The 18307-nt window shown below is 42.3% G+C and overlaps 1 protein-coding gene across 3 annotated transcripts in view; it reads left to right on the top strand.

The window, feature by feature from the left end:
- The window catches only part of ctnnd2a (catenin (cadherin-associated protein), delta 2a), a 363304-nt gene that overhangs the window by 329814 nt on the left and 15183 nt on the right, over positions 1-18307 (top strand). For all 3 annotated transcript variants that reach the window (XM_049565221.1, XM_049565224.1, XM_049565223.1), the window contains 2 exons: positions 2049-2298; positions 6613-6697. In XM_049565221.1, coding sequence (XP_049421178.1) covers positions 2049-2298; positions 6613-6697 — 335 coding nt within the window. The remainder of the gene's footprint in view (positions 1-2048; positions 2299-6612; positions 6698-18307) is intronic.

Genomic DNA, 18307 nt, shown 5'->3' with positions numbered 1-18307 from the left:
ATATGATTTTACAGATACCGGTGCCATTATCAATTCTGCTTGTTGGTCTGATTTGCTGTCGATTCCCTTATGAATTCCTGATCAATTTTCTCTATGGAAAAAAAAATAGGCCTACAATATTTAAACATTTGTACAGTATTCACTTTCATCTAGATTTTATTTGTCAAAGAAAAGATCTGCTAAACCTGGCTGTGTGGCAGTAATGTCATTATAACATAGGATGTTTAATCTCAGTAACAGACGTGCTGCTCGGTTGAGAGTGTCGAATTAGCCTGTTCTCATGCACTGTTCGCACATGTACTTAAAAAATGTAATGCATCACAATTTGTACCATACGTTCACATGATCATGAGCCAGTAATTTGTATGTAACCCATGTAATTTGGAAGGCTAAGATCACCCTGTGCACAGTTTCTTTTCCTAAACCTAACTTACGTAACTTAGGTTAACAAGGTAACGTCATTCGTAGGGCGCTTCTTTGTTAGATATTATATAACCAATGTATGAGGATATGTTGTTTGAATACATGGCATTCCTGGGATTTTAGCCTATGTTGCATAAAGAGATGATTCAGCATATGCTGGTATGTCCACTTTTATTTGAAATGTTCATTTCACAGACATTCCAAGCAGCACTGTTGTCATCTTTCTTAGGTAAATGAAGCCACGAACCATTTCTTCCTCTCTGCCATGACTTCTTCCTTTTGCAAGCTTTCAGCAGTGTACACTCATGAGTTTGACGTTCTTATTTTGCTTTCATTCACTCATTGTCCGTAACCACTTATTATGTTAGGGGTCGCCGGGGGGCTGGAGCCTATCCCAGCCGACATTGGGTGAGAGGCGGGGTACACCCTGGACAGGTCACCAGACTATCACAGGGCTGACACATAGAGACAGACAACCACTCAAGCTCACATTCACACCTACGGACAATTTAGAGTCACCATTTGACCTAGCCTGCATGTTTCAGACTGTGGGAGGAAGCTGGGGTACCTGGAGAAAACCCACGCTGACACAGGGACAACATGCAAACTCTGCATCCCAGGGTTCAAACCCCCCACCCCAGGTTCGAACCAGGAACTCATTGCTGTGAGGCAACAATGCCAGAATGTCAGAAAAACATGGCAGCATCGAAAAAAGGAATTGATAAGCTCGGAGGATTCGGTTCACTATTCCCATCCCTTCAACTGTTGGCATATACAGTATGCTAACAAACTACTCTCATCTAAACTAGCACATTCTGCACTTTGTATTAATTGGTCTTGTCTTAACCTTGTTTGATCGAACTAAGACAGCCATGATAGATTACCTTACTGTGTGGCTCAGCTCAGAGTACATGTAGGCAGTTTTGTCCTCAACTTACGTCATTGCCTCTTTGAAATCCATACTCACATCACTTTGTCTTGAAAGTCCCCTTCACTCCAAATGTTATTGCTTCCATCTGCTCCAGCCTCTCACCAGCTTCCTATCTGACAGCATCTCCTGCACCTCTTAATCACTCTCCCTCTCTCTGTTGCTTCGATCTCTCCAACAACCCATTCTTTGAATGTCAATTTTTTTTTTTTCATTTTCTTCATATGCCAGCCTTTTCACCAAAATACCACGAGTCGCCCTGTTTATTGGATTCTCAGCATGGCTGCATTAGTGTGAGTGCGTCAAAGGATTTGCAGTGTGCCCCCTCAAACTAAAGATTTATGGAGTTATCCAAAGCACTCACTAGCTGGGCGAGATGTTTTCTTTAAAAAACAGAAAAAGGGCAATTTTACTTTTTTGTCATAGAGTCTTTGTAGTGTCTGTTAAGTACAGTATGTTGTTCAGGTAGTTGTCTGAATTTGTACTGTAGCAGTCATCCATAACCACACTCAACATACTGTAAATGCTTGTCTAAAGTCATCCTCTTTGCATGGCTATATGACCTATCATAGAAAATATAAACCCTCACCTCCATGCATAGTTTTTCACTGGAATCATAAATGGTGAGAGCGCAGAGAATAAAATCTGACCAGTGTTTCTTTTTCCCCATTTCCGTCCTTTTCTCCACACACACTAGGTAAATATGCCATGAGAGATTTGATCCATCGGTTACCAGGCAGTAGCAGCAGCAGCAACAATAATGCCACCAGCAGTGGGACCTCCGGGACCACAGGCCCTCCCAGCAAGGCCATGTCAGATGATACGGTAACTGCCATCTGCTGCGCACTGCACGAAGTCATCACCAAGAACATGGAGAACGCCAAAGCCCTGCGTGATGCTGGTGGCATAGAAAAACTCATCGGTATCGCCCGCAGCAAAGGAGACAAGTGAGTAGTTTAGAGGCCAGAGAACAGAATTGGGTTGTTTCTATCTTCACCAGTATAATGGCAGTTTTTTTTGTTAAATAAAGTTAAAGAAAGTCAAGACATATTTTGATGATTAAGACACCAGCCTGGTCTCACAGAAATACATGCAATGATCATGAAAGTCTGCATTGGTCAAACAAGCAAACACAGGACTTTCATACTTGTGATGTACTTACATCCCATACCTAACAAATATAGTTATTTTAAGTGAAACCAGAGTTCATACACCATCCATATCAAAATTTACTTGTCAGTTTCTTAAAGTAAGGAGCCAGTCCAAACGTACATATACTGTATATGAGCACTTGTGTTGCAAATCTGGGAGCTCTCTGGCTGTTGGGGAAACCATGACATGAAATGCTGCCTTTTGTCTTCACGTGACTTGTAGGAATAACATCAATGAGAATTGGCCACCTTTAGCACCCATAGTATCTCTACATTGTGGGCTTCATTTCTGATCACAGCACCTGAAGCATGGTCCCTTGTTTTATGATGGATGAATGGGAAGCGTCACTTTTGTCACTGGGGTACAACAGCCAGTAATGGGAGTTGATGTGGACAGCAGCAGCAGTCTGGTGCTTTATGTTAGCTGGTCCAGCACATCCTGGGTCCTGGTCTTTCTCAAGTCATGCCTTATACTAGTCCAAGTAAAGCCAGACATTATTAAATCAGCATTTTCTTGGCATTTCTTGGCACGTATACATCTCAGCTAAGTAGAAGCTGTCTGACATTACCCAAACAGAGAACAATGTAACCTTTAGTGGCGTTACTGATCTGCCCAAACATAAACACTATATATACAGTATATGTACTCTGTTATACAGGTTTGTGTAAATTTCCATGACTTCTCCAAACCTTTCTGGGGTTGTTTATTTTTCTGAAACTTCTCCAGGCCTGGGAATTGCTATTTTCAAATTCCATTACCATACGAACGTAACTTCACTAAACCTTACCAAATAGTTTCAGCGTCTAAACTTATCGAAAGTGCAACCATACCACCACGCTATTTTAGTACAGTTACAACTGGTCCAGCCATGGGGTCCAGATTCGTCCTCAGTCATTAGTTCAAGGTCAACACAGTTTAACATATTCAGCATCATACTTGTGTTTGGCCATGTCCTTGAGCTAGTATGCTGTCTCTCTCAAGTAGCTGTCCATTAGTCATTCACTCTACAGCAGAAAACAGCACTTCAAAATAAAAGCTCTCTGTCAGAAATTCACCGTACTTCAAAATTAAGTGTTTTTACACACTTGACATGTTCGTGAGTCACTTGCGATCCATTCAGAATGAACCCGCGACCCATCAGTTGGGAACCACATTACATGCAACCAACACATAATGCAGTGTTAAGAGGTCATGGCCATTTCATATATTTCTACGAGATCAGGTTGCAAGAGGTAGGCTATGCCAGCATCATTACATTAAATGGGGAAAAAATGGTTTGACAGAAATATCTTTTGCTCACCATTAATACTGCATGTTTTGGTAGATTCCTTTACAAAAAATCCCCTTACTATCAGTGGCTGTATTCATGAGTTGTCCCACTGAGAATAAAATCTGCAGCAGTTGGCATGTTACTGATCTACAGTAGCACCCGAGAGTTCATCTCTAAGTTCACTTAATATCTACTTAAAATGCATTTGCAGGAGTCCCAAATTGGGTTCAGCAGATATCCTTAAAGGATGCTATTAAAACTTGAGGATAATTATATACTATAACAGTTTACAGAACATTATGCCATATGTATTTATAACCACAAGACAGATTTACCTGCACTGCTGTTGAAGTGGTCATTAGATTATAATGATATGTGCTTAACATTTTTTCCCATATTCAAGCAGGGATAATGTTCTGCTCAGGAAGGGTGAAGAACACTTACTGTAACTCTCAAAACATTTCTGACATAGCGGTGAAAACAAAGAGGAATGGATGAATGCTAAAATAATGTCAAAATAAGCAAAATGATAACTTGAGAAAGCTCCCTAATGACTTGCATAGGCTTTCCTCATGCTCAAAGACAATCAGCGTACACCCTAAAATGTAATTTAAAGTCTAAAATCAAAACCTGTTCTCATTGTTGTATTGTCCTACCTCTACCTGTCAAGGTATCATTCAGCTCACCCCGCGCTGTCAGTAGTGACCAGTGCTTTAATGTGGCCTCACTCCATCATTCATAACTGCACCTGCGTTCTCTGTGACCATTCATCCACAAAAGACGGCCGGAGAATAAGGGAGATGCAGCAAAAATATCACTCCTGTCGCCATGGGAGACCGAGCAGGGTGTTCTGCCCAGCTGCTATGGCAACTACCAGGTCAGGGGTTGCCATGACCACCAGAGTGTTATCAGACAGGGTCAAACGTTCATTTATTGTTATGGAGAGAGACTCTGTCTATTTAGGGAACTGTGCCCGGGGGAACCATTACAGAGCGAGACGAGGTGCTGGAAGAAACCTTCATAAGTGCAAATTTCACAGTGAGTGTAGTTAGCTGCTAATGGCTCACACATCGTCCTTTTTTTTTTTAGGATAGGTACACTGAGATAAATGCTCCTTATCAGCAGTGTCGTGCTACATTTACGTAATTACACAGTTTCAGATTAGGGAAATGCCCATTACAGCACCAACGCAGGCACAGACACTGTTTACCAGCTCAGCTGAAACCGTAGGAGCTGAAACATTCAAAGTATTTGAAAATGTATATTTTGGTTTATGGCCTATTCCTTTGAAAGAGTCAATGACAGAATGCATCCCCATAATGCAGCTGCAAAACGATTTGGCAGCCCCAAATTTTATTCTGTCAGAAATGTATTACTTCAGTCAAATGCAATGAGTAGTTATGACCTCACAAGGATAAAAATCCTTCATGATGCCTAAGGCAGTAAAGCTGCCAGTATCCTTGAGGACAGTGTTCCCCAACTGGTGCGTCGCGGTCCAAAAGTGGGCTGAATGGGCTGCAAGTGACTCACAAATGTGTCAAGTTTGTAAAAAACTATTTTTATTTCGAAATTACAGACAGCTACTTGACAGAGACAGCAAACTGGCTGAATGACATGGCCAAATGCAAGTATGACACTGAATATATTTCATCAGGAGAGACTCATTTTTACAGTAAAAAAGAATATTCATTAACATGTGCATATAAGAATGAATAATGTGGAAAGTCTTTGGCAATTAGACCCTGTAGAGATGGTTTAATTTAACGAGGGTTATGAATCCATAGTCCAATAGCGAACCCCCCCAGGGTCTAGACGCTGTAGAGGTGGTGAAGATGCAATGAGAAGAAGATGGAGGAGTGCCGATGATCTTGATGAGTAGAAGAGTGAGCCTTTGTTGAGTTCGTCTTGGACTCTGGAGGATACGATGACTGGAGGTGAATGGGGTGGAGGAGGGCGCAACAGTTATGCCTAAAATGACAGTTGACAACAGCAGAAGAGAGAGCAGATTTAAAATTTTGCAGCAGCATCCTGATTGGCTGATAGAGATCGTGGCGAAGTTTGATTGGATAACTAGAGTGAACACCAATAGTCAGCTGATAGAGGAAGCAGTGGGAGTGAATTGTGAAGTCTTACTGATTAAACTTAAGCTTTCATTCAAGTGTGTGGACATTGAACTAATGACTAAGGGAAAATCTGGACCCTGAGACTGGACCAGTTGGGAACCACTGCTTTAGGATTGACTTGTGTCACTATAAATGTATATTTTTATTTATTATTTTATTTCCCTGGGGTCACTTTATAGTGTACATGTGTAACCGTGATACATTCCAGTGCATTGTGTTTGTATCAGGCTGGAGAAACGGCTTTCTGCTGATATGATTGCCCCTTATTTCAGTCTTCTAAACACTTCCTTTTTACTGGGAGATCGTAAAACCCAGGGTGAAGCCTGTTTTCAGAGAGACTTTTGTTAATTTTGGTGGACAAATGGAAAAATGAGCATCCTGCCTGCTTCCCTCTGCAGCTGTTAGAAGGGCAGGGCTTCTGAACGGACTCCTACTAGAGTCATTTTTCAGCTAAGTGGCAGGGATGGGACCATTAGCATGGCAGAGAGGGTCATTTTAAACTCATCTGGAAACTCTCAGTTTTTGTGCAAAGAAAATCATTCTCCACTGAAATGAGCAATGGGGTCCTCTTACTCTTAAAGCCATCACAAGTGCCACCAGCCTCCACACATCTTGTGCAGCTGGTAAAGACAGGGGACAGAATAACACGGCGGCATTATCCAAAGGAATGGGGTCCAAGAGAAATAACTCCTTCTCTTTTCTCAATCTATCGCCAGACACTCGGCAAAGGTGGTGAAGGCAGCCTCTCAGGTCCTCAGCAGTATGTGGCAGTACAGAGACCTGCGCTCCCTCTACAAGAAGGTAGGATGTGGTACAAACCATGTACCCAATCATCTCACACTGTTTGTGTCCTGTTTACCTATTATATTTCCTGCTAATCTACTGTATACTGTACGATTTAATGTGTCAAAAATCATCTTTGCATGCTAGATATCACTTTCAAGGACTTTTAACCTTATTACCTATTGTCATACACAGTAATTTAAACATTAATCGTCCACTTATCGATGTCGTGTATGGTCAAGTATGGCAGTTGGTTGAAGGTATGAGAGCTACAGCTGATGAAGAATTAATGTAAAGCCCATCTCTGCATTGACACACTTATTAGGTCTAAAGTATGCATATTATATAATGGATTAATGACGCTTTAGTGTGTTGTGGAACTAACTAATATTACACTGTTGGGCTGTCCTGAGAATATTAAATCAAAAGTTGTAATGATAACTGTAGCATAAACCTGAAACATTATTGTAAAACAGTGCAATTAAACTGTCTTCACATTGCCAGACATGCCAGAAGCACAGTGCTGTCATAAAATTATTAATTAGTGCAACTCTCCACTGATTTGGGACTGTGATATGGATTCACAATCTAAGCTATAAAAGAGTTTCAGGAGTAGTATGTCTGGATACACTTTTGTTGTGAAGGAGCAAGAAAAGTAAGTAAAAGAGCTAAATGAAAATTTGGCTGGCAGTCGCACTCGTTTTAATTATGTTTGGCTTGCAATTTAAAAAAAAAAGTAATTACTACATTTGCCAAATTGGCCTTGAACTATCTGAGGATGAACTATGTCAGGATGAGGGCTTGTCACTTTCACTGAAGCAGGTGTTGAGGGTGATTCTCTGCTGAACCTGTTTAATGAAGCAATTAAAAAACACACCTGACACACAGTCAGAGTTATAATTTAAGCTGCCTTTTTTGTGTTTGGACGGCTAAAGATTATAGTTTGACCTCTGTGTTCTTGGATGCTCGGCTGAAACCTCGCTGGATGAATTATGCCTTGTTTTCCGGTCAGGACTAATCCTCGTCAGGATTTGCTGTTGTCTCGAGGACTCAGTGAGAATCGCTGCCGTCTTAAGCGGCTGCTAAACTAAGCTAATTTCATCCTGCAATGGACAGCTTAGCCAGACATTGCCAATGCCACAGGCTGTCACTATCAGTCAGCAGTTTCTGTGGTTTATTGTAGCCTATTGATTTAATCTTCAGGAAATATACAACTGAGAGATGAATGACAATTATTTTTATTACTGTGAGATGTGTTCTTAGCATCACTGGGAACAGGACACAAGTCCATACCACAGCTGCTCCCAGCAGGGTGATACAAATATAACTCATATAAAATATTTAGCTACTTAGCTTCATTAATAGAGTGCTGGTTCAATTCCATGAGTCTCAAGGGTGTTAACACTGCACATGCACCAGTGTACCTCACAAATATGCTTAGACAGAAAGATGAAGTGACTGGCAGAGTGAAGTTAAGTGCATTTTGTCAGTAAGTGACCAAAGTAGATCACCTTCTAAACAACCTCAGTGTTACTATATTTATTCAGCAGATATTGGTTTGAAGACTGGCCGCTGTAGTGTGTGTGTGGTTTATGGCACCACGTAGGTGTGTCTTCATAAACGCTTCAAGTTTATGAGTGTGTGTTTGTGTAACCAAGTGCTTATGTGTGTGTGTATGGGAGCATACACTTGCACACTTGCAGGTCCTTTATTTTTTCATGGCTCTAGGATTTGTCTTGTGCAGTGTGTATTGTTGTGTCTGTTGCATGTGTCCATAGGTGTGGCTTTTGTGGGGGAAGCAGGGAACATAGTTTTTAGAACATGTGCATTTGTTCCTCCCAATAAAACATGAGGGCTTTTATTTTGCCCAAATTAAAGTCACTTGTACCAAAAATTGATGCAGAAGAGGCACAAATTGGTGCATAAACATTAATAATAATAATAATAATAATAACAAATCGGTTTTATATAGCGCTTTTCTAGATACTCAAAGACGCTTTACAAAAGAATACGCACAGAAACAGGCACTCAAACAAAACACTCAATCAAAGGACACTCAAACAAGACACTCAAACAAAAGGCAAATAAACAACACTATACACCTACACTACAAAGGGACCACATATTAAGACAGAGAGCGGGTGGAGGATGAAGGGGGGAGGATTTTCAGATGCTGTAGGTGATCCTGAAGAGATGGGACTTAAGCTGACTCTTGAATGAGGGGAGTGTGTCAGAGTTCCGGATGGCCAGGGGCAGGGAGTTCCAGAGGGTAGGGGCGGCGATGGCGAATGCTCTGTCCCCCAGGGTGCGGTACTTGGTCTTGGTGATGGGGGTGAGAAGGTTGGCATCGGAGAAGCGGAGGCAGCGAGTGGGAGAATGGCGATGGAGGAGATCGATCAGGTATGAGGGTGCAAGGTTTTTTAGGGCTTTGTAAACATTTACCAAGCAAATCAGACAACACGTGAGTTAAGGGGGCGAAAAGTGTGAATAGGGCAGATGGGAGGGGTGGTGGAAGGGTCCAATGACCACGGACTTTCACCTGGGAGGCCGGTGTTTGCTTCCTGGATGAATGTAAAGCCAAAACCGGTTATCTTTTTCTAAACCTAGCCACCTCCTTTTGTTGCCTTAACCTAACCACATGCGTGTATTGGCTAAACATGACTACGTTCATTTGTTGTTGAAGGAAAAAAAGGCAATTTGCAGTGTTGTATTGACGTAGTACATTTACTTTGGTAAAGACTGTATGCAAACTATACTTCAGTCATATTTGGTGGTATGGCTCTGTTTTGGGGCAAACCAAGCACACCTCTCTGCCCTTCCATGCGCCTACACAGAAAGCCTAAGGCAGGGAGAGCAGCAGCAAAGACCCCCCGGGAACAGAATAGAGCAGCATCAATGACAAACAGAAATGACACTGATAAGTCAGACACAGCATAAAAAGGAGGAGCTGGGGTGGAGGCGGGTTGCAAAGCAGCTTGCAGAGGAAGCAGCAACAGAAGGCAGGCCACAGCAGGTTAAATAGGGCGTCCTGAATCAGATCCGCCAGTTGGTTGCATAGAGAGGAATCATGTGTCAATATGTCAATATTTCTTGTGAAAACCGCATTTTGAAAAGACACAATGCATGTAACAGGGTGAAGTTGACACGGCATCCCAGATCGTCAACAACAGACGTACCCTGTACACCTTGTACATCATGTGTAGACGTGGAAAGTCCATGACCAAGTGACAATATGTAACAAGGTCGGAGTTAGAATGTATTGGTGTGATGCTCTGTCCCCCAGCAATGTCGAAACTACACCTATACCCTTGCGTGTGCGTGTGTGTGTGTGTGTGTGTGTGTGCACACTTTCGCCGCCTTGAGCTCTGTCATAACCACCTGGAAACAAAAGAATAATGGGGTTCTGCTGAGTGCTATCACAACTGTGCGACAGTGTTTACAGTGGCAGGAGGATCAATAACTTTGTGTTATTCTCTGGTCTATTGTTTTTTTGTTTATATTTCCCAGTGAGCACACACACACACACACACACACACAAGCTAACATCAATGCTAATGGTTACTTAGCTCATCATTAAGACCAAATGGTGCTAATGCTGCTGGCTACCAGGAGTATGTTGCTCATTAATACAGCAGCTAACTTGTGTCTCACAGAGAACGGCATAAACAAGCAAAAAGTTAGGAAACCATATAAGGTACAGAGAAATGATGAGCAGTGTGTGTGTGTGTGCTGCTCCCACTCAGACACACTCTTTTATCTCTCTCTTTCTCTCTCTCTCTCGCTCTCTCTCTCTCACACACACACACACACACACTGCTGGAGCCCACTTTCTCCTCCTCCAGGCTCTTTTGTTTCTTTTCAAATGACAAATACCCGCACACTCGCGCAAAGTTGATTAAAAGTAATGACAGATGTCCTCTTCCTTTCACTCGTCGGTAATGAGTGTTGTTGAGTGAATATCTGCCACCAAGGTTATCTGCCATCCAGCGCGCTAAAACTTTAGAAACGTAATCAACGAGTTTCAGTGAGATATGTAGAAACATTAAGTAACGCATTTCAGGGGAGGTGTCCTTGGCTTTTGAATGTGTCTTTTTCATCTTTGTGTGAGGAGAAAAAACAAGAGAAATGAAGCTGATCTATTGATTTATTTGAGTTACATTCTTGTGTGAACAATTGTATATGCAATGTGCCATCTATTTCTGTACAATGAAACAGCCCTGAGACAAATTATAATTCTTATGCTTACATTGAGCAGCTGTAGCTGACTGTCTCCTGCAGCCCTAGTTTGTCGAAGTGTCAAAGTGTTGCCTTTCATTGCGTTATGCCGTGTGTCCCTTGTATTTATTCTATTTTGGGGGCGAATATTTATATTATTCAGCTGTGTCCCATATTGAAATCTTTGTCGGAGGACATTCAACAGAACACCAGAAGAGATTATTCGAGCTCGGCAACATAATTCACTTCAACAGCTCATTTCATCTCGTGTTATGTTGCTCAGATGATAGACTGTGGGGGTTTCCTACTTGAATTTCAAGTACCTGCACTTCACTTTGCAAAGATGTCAAATCTCTAAAAACGAGGAACCTGAAACAACAAGCGCGAGCTGTCCTTCTTTAAACTAATGAAGCATAAAGAAAAATATTTCAAGGTGTTAATGCGTTAGAGACGAGTGGAAAAACTGCTCCTCCGAATTACATTTCGTGCCACCTGTTTTTAGAGACAAAAAAAAGCATAGCCTGTCGACTTCCTCGCATGATGGCATTATATTGGGCTCTCTGTCCGAGTCAAGGATTTCTGACTGTTGCTACAGTCACTTCAGGACAGGCCGCCCCGTGGCATCAGTGTGTCCTCGCCTCATCCTGACGACTGTGTCCCTCTCTTCATTCGTCATCCTCTCATCCCCAGTATTACACCGAACTGTATCCCCATGTGGCCCCTTGGAACCTTATCTGCTTCACACTTCTCTAATCATTGCCACTGGATAGCATTACACTCGACTGGATGGCATAACACTCCAGTGATCAGACATGAAGGACATTGGCTTTACACCGCAGCGGGGCTCAACAAAGGTTGCTTCTTTTTTGAAGCCGGGGCGGGGGGATATTTATTTATTTTTTTATTTTTCTCTCCACCCGTCTTTGCCCCAAGAGGCCTATTTTGCCAGACGATAGTTTAATAAAGACAGATATTAAAGGAGGGAAACAACTTGCTTAAGATTGATGGCCGCACATTTTGAAACAACAAAATGAGTTTTGCTGTCTCTATCTAATTTGATCCGATACGATGTAAACATTAATTCAATGGGGAAAAAAAAAAGATTATCAAAAGACAAGAGTTTCCTGCTCAACAACAACAAACAAAAAAACACATCCATCATCCTTAAATTGAAACAAGATATCATCTGCAGTCTGTCCTGTTGTAACATCCCCAGTTTCATCCACCTGTACTTCATCATAATCTGTGGACGATCAAGATCTTGTGATGCCGTTAAAATGTTGCTGTTATCTGGAACAACTTTCATTAAATGCAGCACAAACAATCTAAATTCAAAACTTTTTTGGTACTTTTAAAGCAGTTCACTTAGACATTATGCTATATACAGTCACTCTAAAAACTACCTTTAAAGACTGATTGACTCCATACCTTACTATTTACTTCCTAAATCGCATGAACACAGGCTGGTTAGTGACAAACCAGCCTAATTTTATAACTGTGGAAATGGCTGTGTTAGAGGATCCACACTTTGACTTTATCACCCAAGTCCAGAGCTCGCAATAAGTGACTTTACTGCTACTATCCCTGCATGACGTATTAGGTCATGGGTGTTAGGTGCTGCAAAAATCCTGTTAGCCTCCAATCCAAACATGGATTAGCATACAATTTAGACGAGAGCGGAGCTGGATGTCTCTGTAAAATGTTTGCGAGCAAACGCAGAGAGGAAGAAAGGAGGGAGCAGCAAAAGAGGAGACAGAGAGAGTGAAGTGAGGTGAATTCTTGAAATTTTCTCGCAGTTCGAAAATAAGCATGTGTGTAGTTTTGGAATAAGGAGAAAAGTGTTGGGTCAATAATGAGTCAGTTTGAGCTGCGCTGGCAAAGAGTTGTTTGCTTTGAAGTCTTGAAGTAATGAGAGCATTTTGAAACATACTTTGCAACTGTGTAGAAGTTCTGGGCGTGGGTACACGTGCATGTTTGTTTCTGGGCGAGCGTGTGCGTCTTTGAAAATGTGTGTTTTTGTCAAACCGCAGTGAGAAGAGTTAATCACTTCCTACAGCAGTGCCATGGGAGCAGTCTCTGCCGAGAGAGGGAGGGAGAATGAAAAGAGAATTGCAACAGAACAGGGGGCTGGGCTGCCCGGCCGTTTTTGAACGCGCTAAATGAAAAGTAGAGGGCCCATAAATAAACAGTAACTCGGCATGAAAATAGCATCTGAGATGACTTGAAAGATCAGTGGTGCAGCAGTCATTAATAAACCAAAGCCAAAATCTGTTTGTAGCAACACTAGCACTGACTTTAGGATAAATCATGTATAATAGTCTCCAGCGTGCAGTAAAACTCTACTTTTACCAGAGTTTATTTGGATTATTTGACAGGATGTGTCCTCATTCTGTGTCTGTGTGTGTGCGTGTGAGTGTGTGTGTGTGTAGTGTTTCATCTACAGTTCCTCAGAGGAAAGCCACAGGTCATCTTTTAAGTAAACAACAAATGTGCAGTACTGTTCGACTGGGGATTTCTGGAGAAAACAAGGACTTGAAATGTGGTCACTTTGTAAATAAACCTATTCTTAATAGGACCAGAAGGACCCAAATCTCTGTCTCGCTCACACAAACATATGCTGTCTTTCTCTCTCTCTCACACACACACAAACACACACATGTGAGTTAAACACTGAGGGCCCTATTTAAACTATCTGCAGAGCGTGGTGTAAAGCGCATGGCACATCCGACTCTTTTTCTAGTATAATGGTGCATAATCATGGTGCAAAGTAAAGAACAAGGGGCGAATGGGTTGTATTTAGTCCCTTAATTGATCATAGATGTGTTTTGGACATAACACGAATTCAACCAATCAGAGAGTCACCTCTCATTCCCTTTAAAAGCTAGGTGTGCCTGCACCTGGCGCGCTGCTGTTTACATGATGGATTTGACAAATTGAAGAATGAAGTGTTTTTTTTGCTGAGAGTAATGTAGTAAGAGCAGTAATGTCATGCAGCAAAACTAAAATCTGTAGTTATTAACTCAAGAGAGGAAACAGGTAAACATTTAACTCCTGAAATAATTAAGCCACGTTGTCACTTGTGTGGTAGTGTGCACAGCATCTCTTTGAACGGAGTCGGACAGTAGCTCCGCAGCTCTGCTCTGCTCTCTGCTGTGTTATTTTGTCCACCTGCATCTGTGCCAGGGGCGTAAATATAGACAGTGAAGGTGGCACAATTGCACTGGGGCCCCTGTGATGGAGGGATCCGTAGAAAGAGCAGGCCCTTGCAAGCGATTCACATAGCCACCTTGGAAATATACCTGTGTTCAAAGATAAATGATTAAAAAAAAAAGAATATGATTAATTTAAAAACAGTGTCATTTGCCCTCAAAAAGGCAAACCCATCTGTGTCAAGGTTTTTCTTTTTATTCTCAGCTATCTGAGCAAAAGTATGCTTTCTCTATATAAACTATCAAATCTATAAATATACTGTAAAAAAATATTCAATTAAATTATTAATTTCCTCCTGTCTTTGATATTTTTGTCAGATATGCAGTGATGATTGCTGGGTAATATGTATGTTAATGTTGTCCAATGTCAAGTCTGTATTGGTGTCAAGACAATACATGCACAAAAGCGTGCACTGGAACCCGTTGTAACTTCCTTACGCCACTGATCTGTACGCCCATGTGTGTGTAAGAAGCAGAGTGTACAGCAGGAAGACACTGCACCATTCTGACTTAAACCAGGTTGTAAGAGCCAAATATGTCAGCCACTTAGCAAACACCAACTGTATTTACTATGTATGTACACTGGTGGCGCTGTTTCGGCATTTGGAGCAAAAATGTACAAAGGTGGAAACAACACTTTTACCGTCAGGTGTTTCAACCCAGAAGGGCAAAAGGTGTTTGACCGCTGTGGCGTAGGATAGTGTGCAACGTGCCGTGTGTTCAGTTTGGATAAAAGATAAAGAAATGGATAATTATTCAACCTGTGTTTGGTGGCATTAATAAACACGATGATTGTTCTGCAACTGGAGCCAACCACGGAAGCTGTGGGATCAACCACGCAAAGTGCATCAGCCAGGTCAGGCTGGGTATAGGCTTATCTCCTACACAAGTTTTTGGTGGTCACTGGTGCAATCTGCAGTTTTCTGCTACCCCAGAATAGCAGTACACCAACATTGCGCCTGACCACACCTCTTTTTAAAACCTACACTTCTATGGGCGCACAGATAGGCGCAAGTACATTCGCTCGTTACATATTGTGGGCGCTGGCCATGAAAATGACAACTGCTTCAGTCTGAAACTAACAGTGACAGTTGTGCTGCACTGTGTGCCACTTTGCGCCAAGTGTAAGATCCTGAATGTCATACTGTATATTCACACATTTACACTTTGTCATATTCCTGCATAATGTATAATTTCTGTTGAGCTGCCGTGCCTCATTTCTTGACAAATGATCTCGCTCGGAGACTTAATCAGACGCACTCTATCTCTCTGTGTATCTCTTTCTCTCTGTCTCTGTTCAATTCATTAAGCTTCACTGGCATGACATTTCATATGTGATGCCAAATCACAGCTACAATTTAAGACAGTGAATTCAGAAACCATTAACAATGTATAAATACAAAATTATTGAGAAAAAAACTCATTAATCGAAGGAGTAAATAAAAGGCATTGTGATCTGTGAGATAATTATAACAATAATAATACATTATACTTATATAGCGCTTTTCAAGGCACTCAGAGACGCTTTACAAATTCAGGGACAAAACAAAAAAATACAGACAAACAAGAGAACAATTAAACAGGTTTGATTGAACAGGTGAGTCTTGAGTGATTTTTTGAATATGGGGAGAGAGGGGGAGTCTCGGAGGGGTTTGGGGAGTGAGTTCCAAAGGGTGGGAGCAGCGATGGAGAGTGTGGAGCTCAGACAGGTAGAGTGGGGCCTGGCCACTGAGGGCTTTGTATGTTATGAGGAGGATTTTGAAGTGGATTCTCTGGGGGATGGGGAACCAGTGGAGCTTGTAGAGAACGGGGGTGATGTGGTCACAGGTGCGAGAGTGGGCGAGTAGCCGAGCAGCAGAGTTCTGGATATACTGGAGCTTATTGAGGGTTTTTGAAGATGAGCCATGGAGTAGACTGTTGCAGGAGTCCAGCCGGGACGAAGGCATGGATGAGGGTGAACTATGAACTATATGTTGTCAGGTTGGTTGTCTCTGAGGCTGTGACATGCTCTGACATATCTCGCTGCATCTATGGTGCTGACGCTGTTTTCTCCAAGCAGGTGTTGCATTTTAGTCTAGTCAGAGAGTGAATCAAAATCTTGGAGTTTAGATTTCATTTTTGTAAAGAACTTTGCTCTGGTGTCTTCATACGTGCGACATCGTAGGTGGAAATGTTGCTCTGTCTTCTCTAGGCAGCCAGGTCGGCCTGTGCCAGCCAGTCTCTCATCACTGAGTCCGTACATAGTCAGTATCTTTCTCAGGTTCTGATCTGTCACAGCAGTCAGATAGTTTGCGATTGTGTGCTGTCTGTTTAGGGCCAAATAGTATTGAAGTTTGTGTTGGGTTTTTGTGGTAGATGTCCAATAGTTGATGTGGTTTCTTTCGCTATAATTTGGTTGGGCTGGATTGTGTGAGGGTTGTCCTGAGGCCGTGTGCTGTCAGAGGAGGTGAGCCTCAGGACCAGCTGGCTGAGAGGACTCCTCTCTGTGTTCTCCTCTTGGCAATGGGAGCTTTGTAATGATAGGAGTTATCTCTCCCTCTCACCGTCTCACACACACACACACACACACACACACACATTATCCTCATATCGCACCGTTATGTCACACAAATCAAAAAGCAGATACACACACGTATGACAGATGGGGTTCAGGGTCAGAGAGATGCCGTGTTTGTTGCACGTGTGACAGATTTACAATATGTTCCAGTGGATTTGTAATTCAGCGTGTGGGTGTGTTTGTGTGATGTGAGCGAGTGAGACATCTGTGTGTGATGTGTATGTGTGAGGTCACTGATTGCACAAGCCTAGTCCTTTCGCAGGATCATCGCACAAAAAACTGCTCAGGATGTTCCTGTAAGTAAAATGAATAAATTCAAAAGGAAAGTGCAACAGATGTCCCACTTTGTCTCTGACAGAAGTATGACCATGTGACTGTGATGAGACAAACGTTACTCAGTAGGTGCTCCAAATACTTTTCCAATATTTGGTTTGCACATTGAACTGTGATTGTACAGTTTGAGTGATCCTGCTATTATTAGCTCGGAGATTTTAGCATTTTTGACAATAGCTCAGACACACAGTGCCTTCACTGATCTGTTGCAGGAGTAAAATGATGGGATGCTCTTTGTCTAGAGGCAGCTAAAATTAATCCATCATCCGCTGCCATGCAGCATAAACAGGAAAAGTCAGCGAGAAAGAGATGAGCATTTGAACAACTTCAGTCGACATCAAACCAACCTCAGGCTTCAGAAGCTGCCTCTGTGTTTAGCCCGGTTTCCCTCTGATGTTCACCTGTGTGAAACAATGAGAGATAGAGACAGAGGAGATGGTGGTGTGTTGGCAGAGCCGCGGCACATTCTTACAGTACCCTGAGCCTTTTACAATAAATAGTAACGGTAGGGTAAAGGTCAATTTCTAATTCAGCAGAACGGCGAAATAAAGAATGCAAAGGTCAGAGGCACATTATTCCAGCGAGGATGGATGGATCACGTGCGAGTGAAGCGCTCGCCACTGTAAATCTGAAAATCGGAGTGTGAAATGAATGAGAGAGAGAAACGGATTGAGGGACTGAAAAAAAAAATGACAATGTTCAGTGGTGGCTGAGGCCCAGAGGGGAACCACCACTCATCATGTGTAACCTTTTACAATTTTTGCCATAATTGCTGTCTGGCATGAGCGCCGCCAGTCACACACACACACACACACACGCACACGCACACACACACACACACACTCACACACACCTCATTTGTTGGGGCAGTAATCGCTTTTTACCTCACAGTCCTGCAACCTTCAACTCCCAGTGACGGTGAGAGCAACAGGCAAAATGGTTGCCTCGCAACCAGCTCTGAAAGGAGTGTTAGAGAGTGTGAGAGGGAAAGAGGAGGTGGGTGGAAAGAGAAGGACAAACAGGTAAGACAATGCTAATAGGTGAGAACCTGAGAGATAGGCTTCTCCACACGGAGTTGACGTCTATAGGTGTGGGGACATATTGTTAGTTTAGCTTTCACAGCACACAGTGGCACTAAACAAGCATTGCACCTTGGATATGGTGCAAAATGATGCAAAAAAAAAAAAAGTAGCTGCCGTCTGATTTGGTCCTATATGAAATTTTGATGTTGATTTAATATTTATCGAACCCATTAAACCTCACTGACTGGCTGGTGGGCCAGACATCACAAACTAGAACTGTGTAACCAATCGA

Source organism: Epinephelus fuscoguttatus, linkage group LG21 (assembly GCF_011397635.1).
Source record: "Epinephelus fuscoguttatus linkage group LG21, E.fuscoguttatus.final_Chr_v1".
NCBI lineage: Eukaryota > Metazoa > Chordata > Actinopteri > Perciformes > Serranidae > Epinephelus > Epinephelus fuscoguttatus.
The sequence above is the reverse complement of the archived record's forward strand: the minus strand, read 5'-3'. Positions and strand labels throughout refer to the sequence as shown.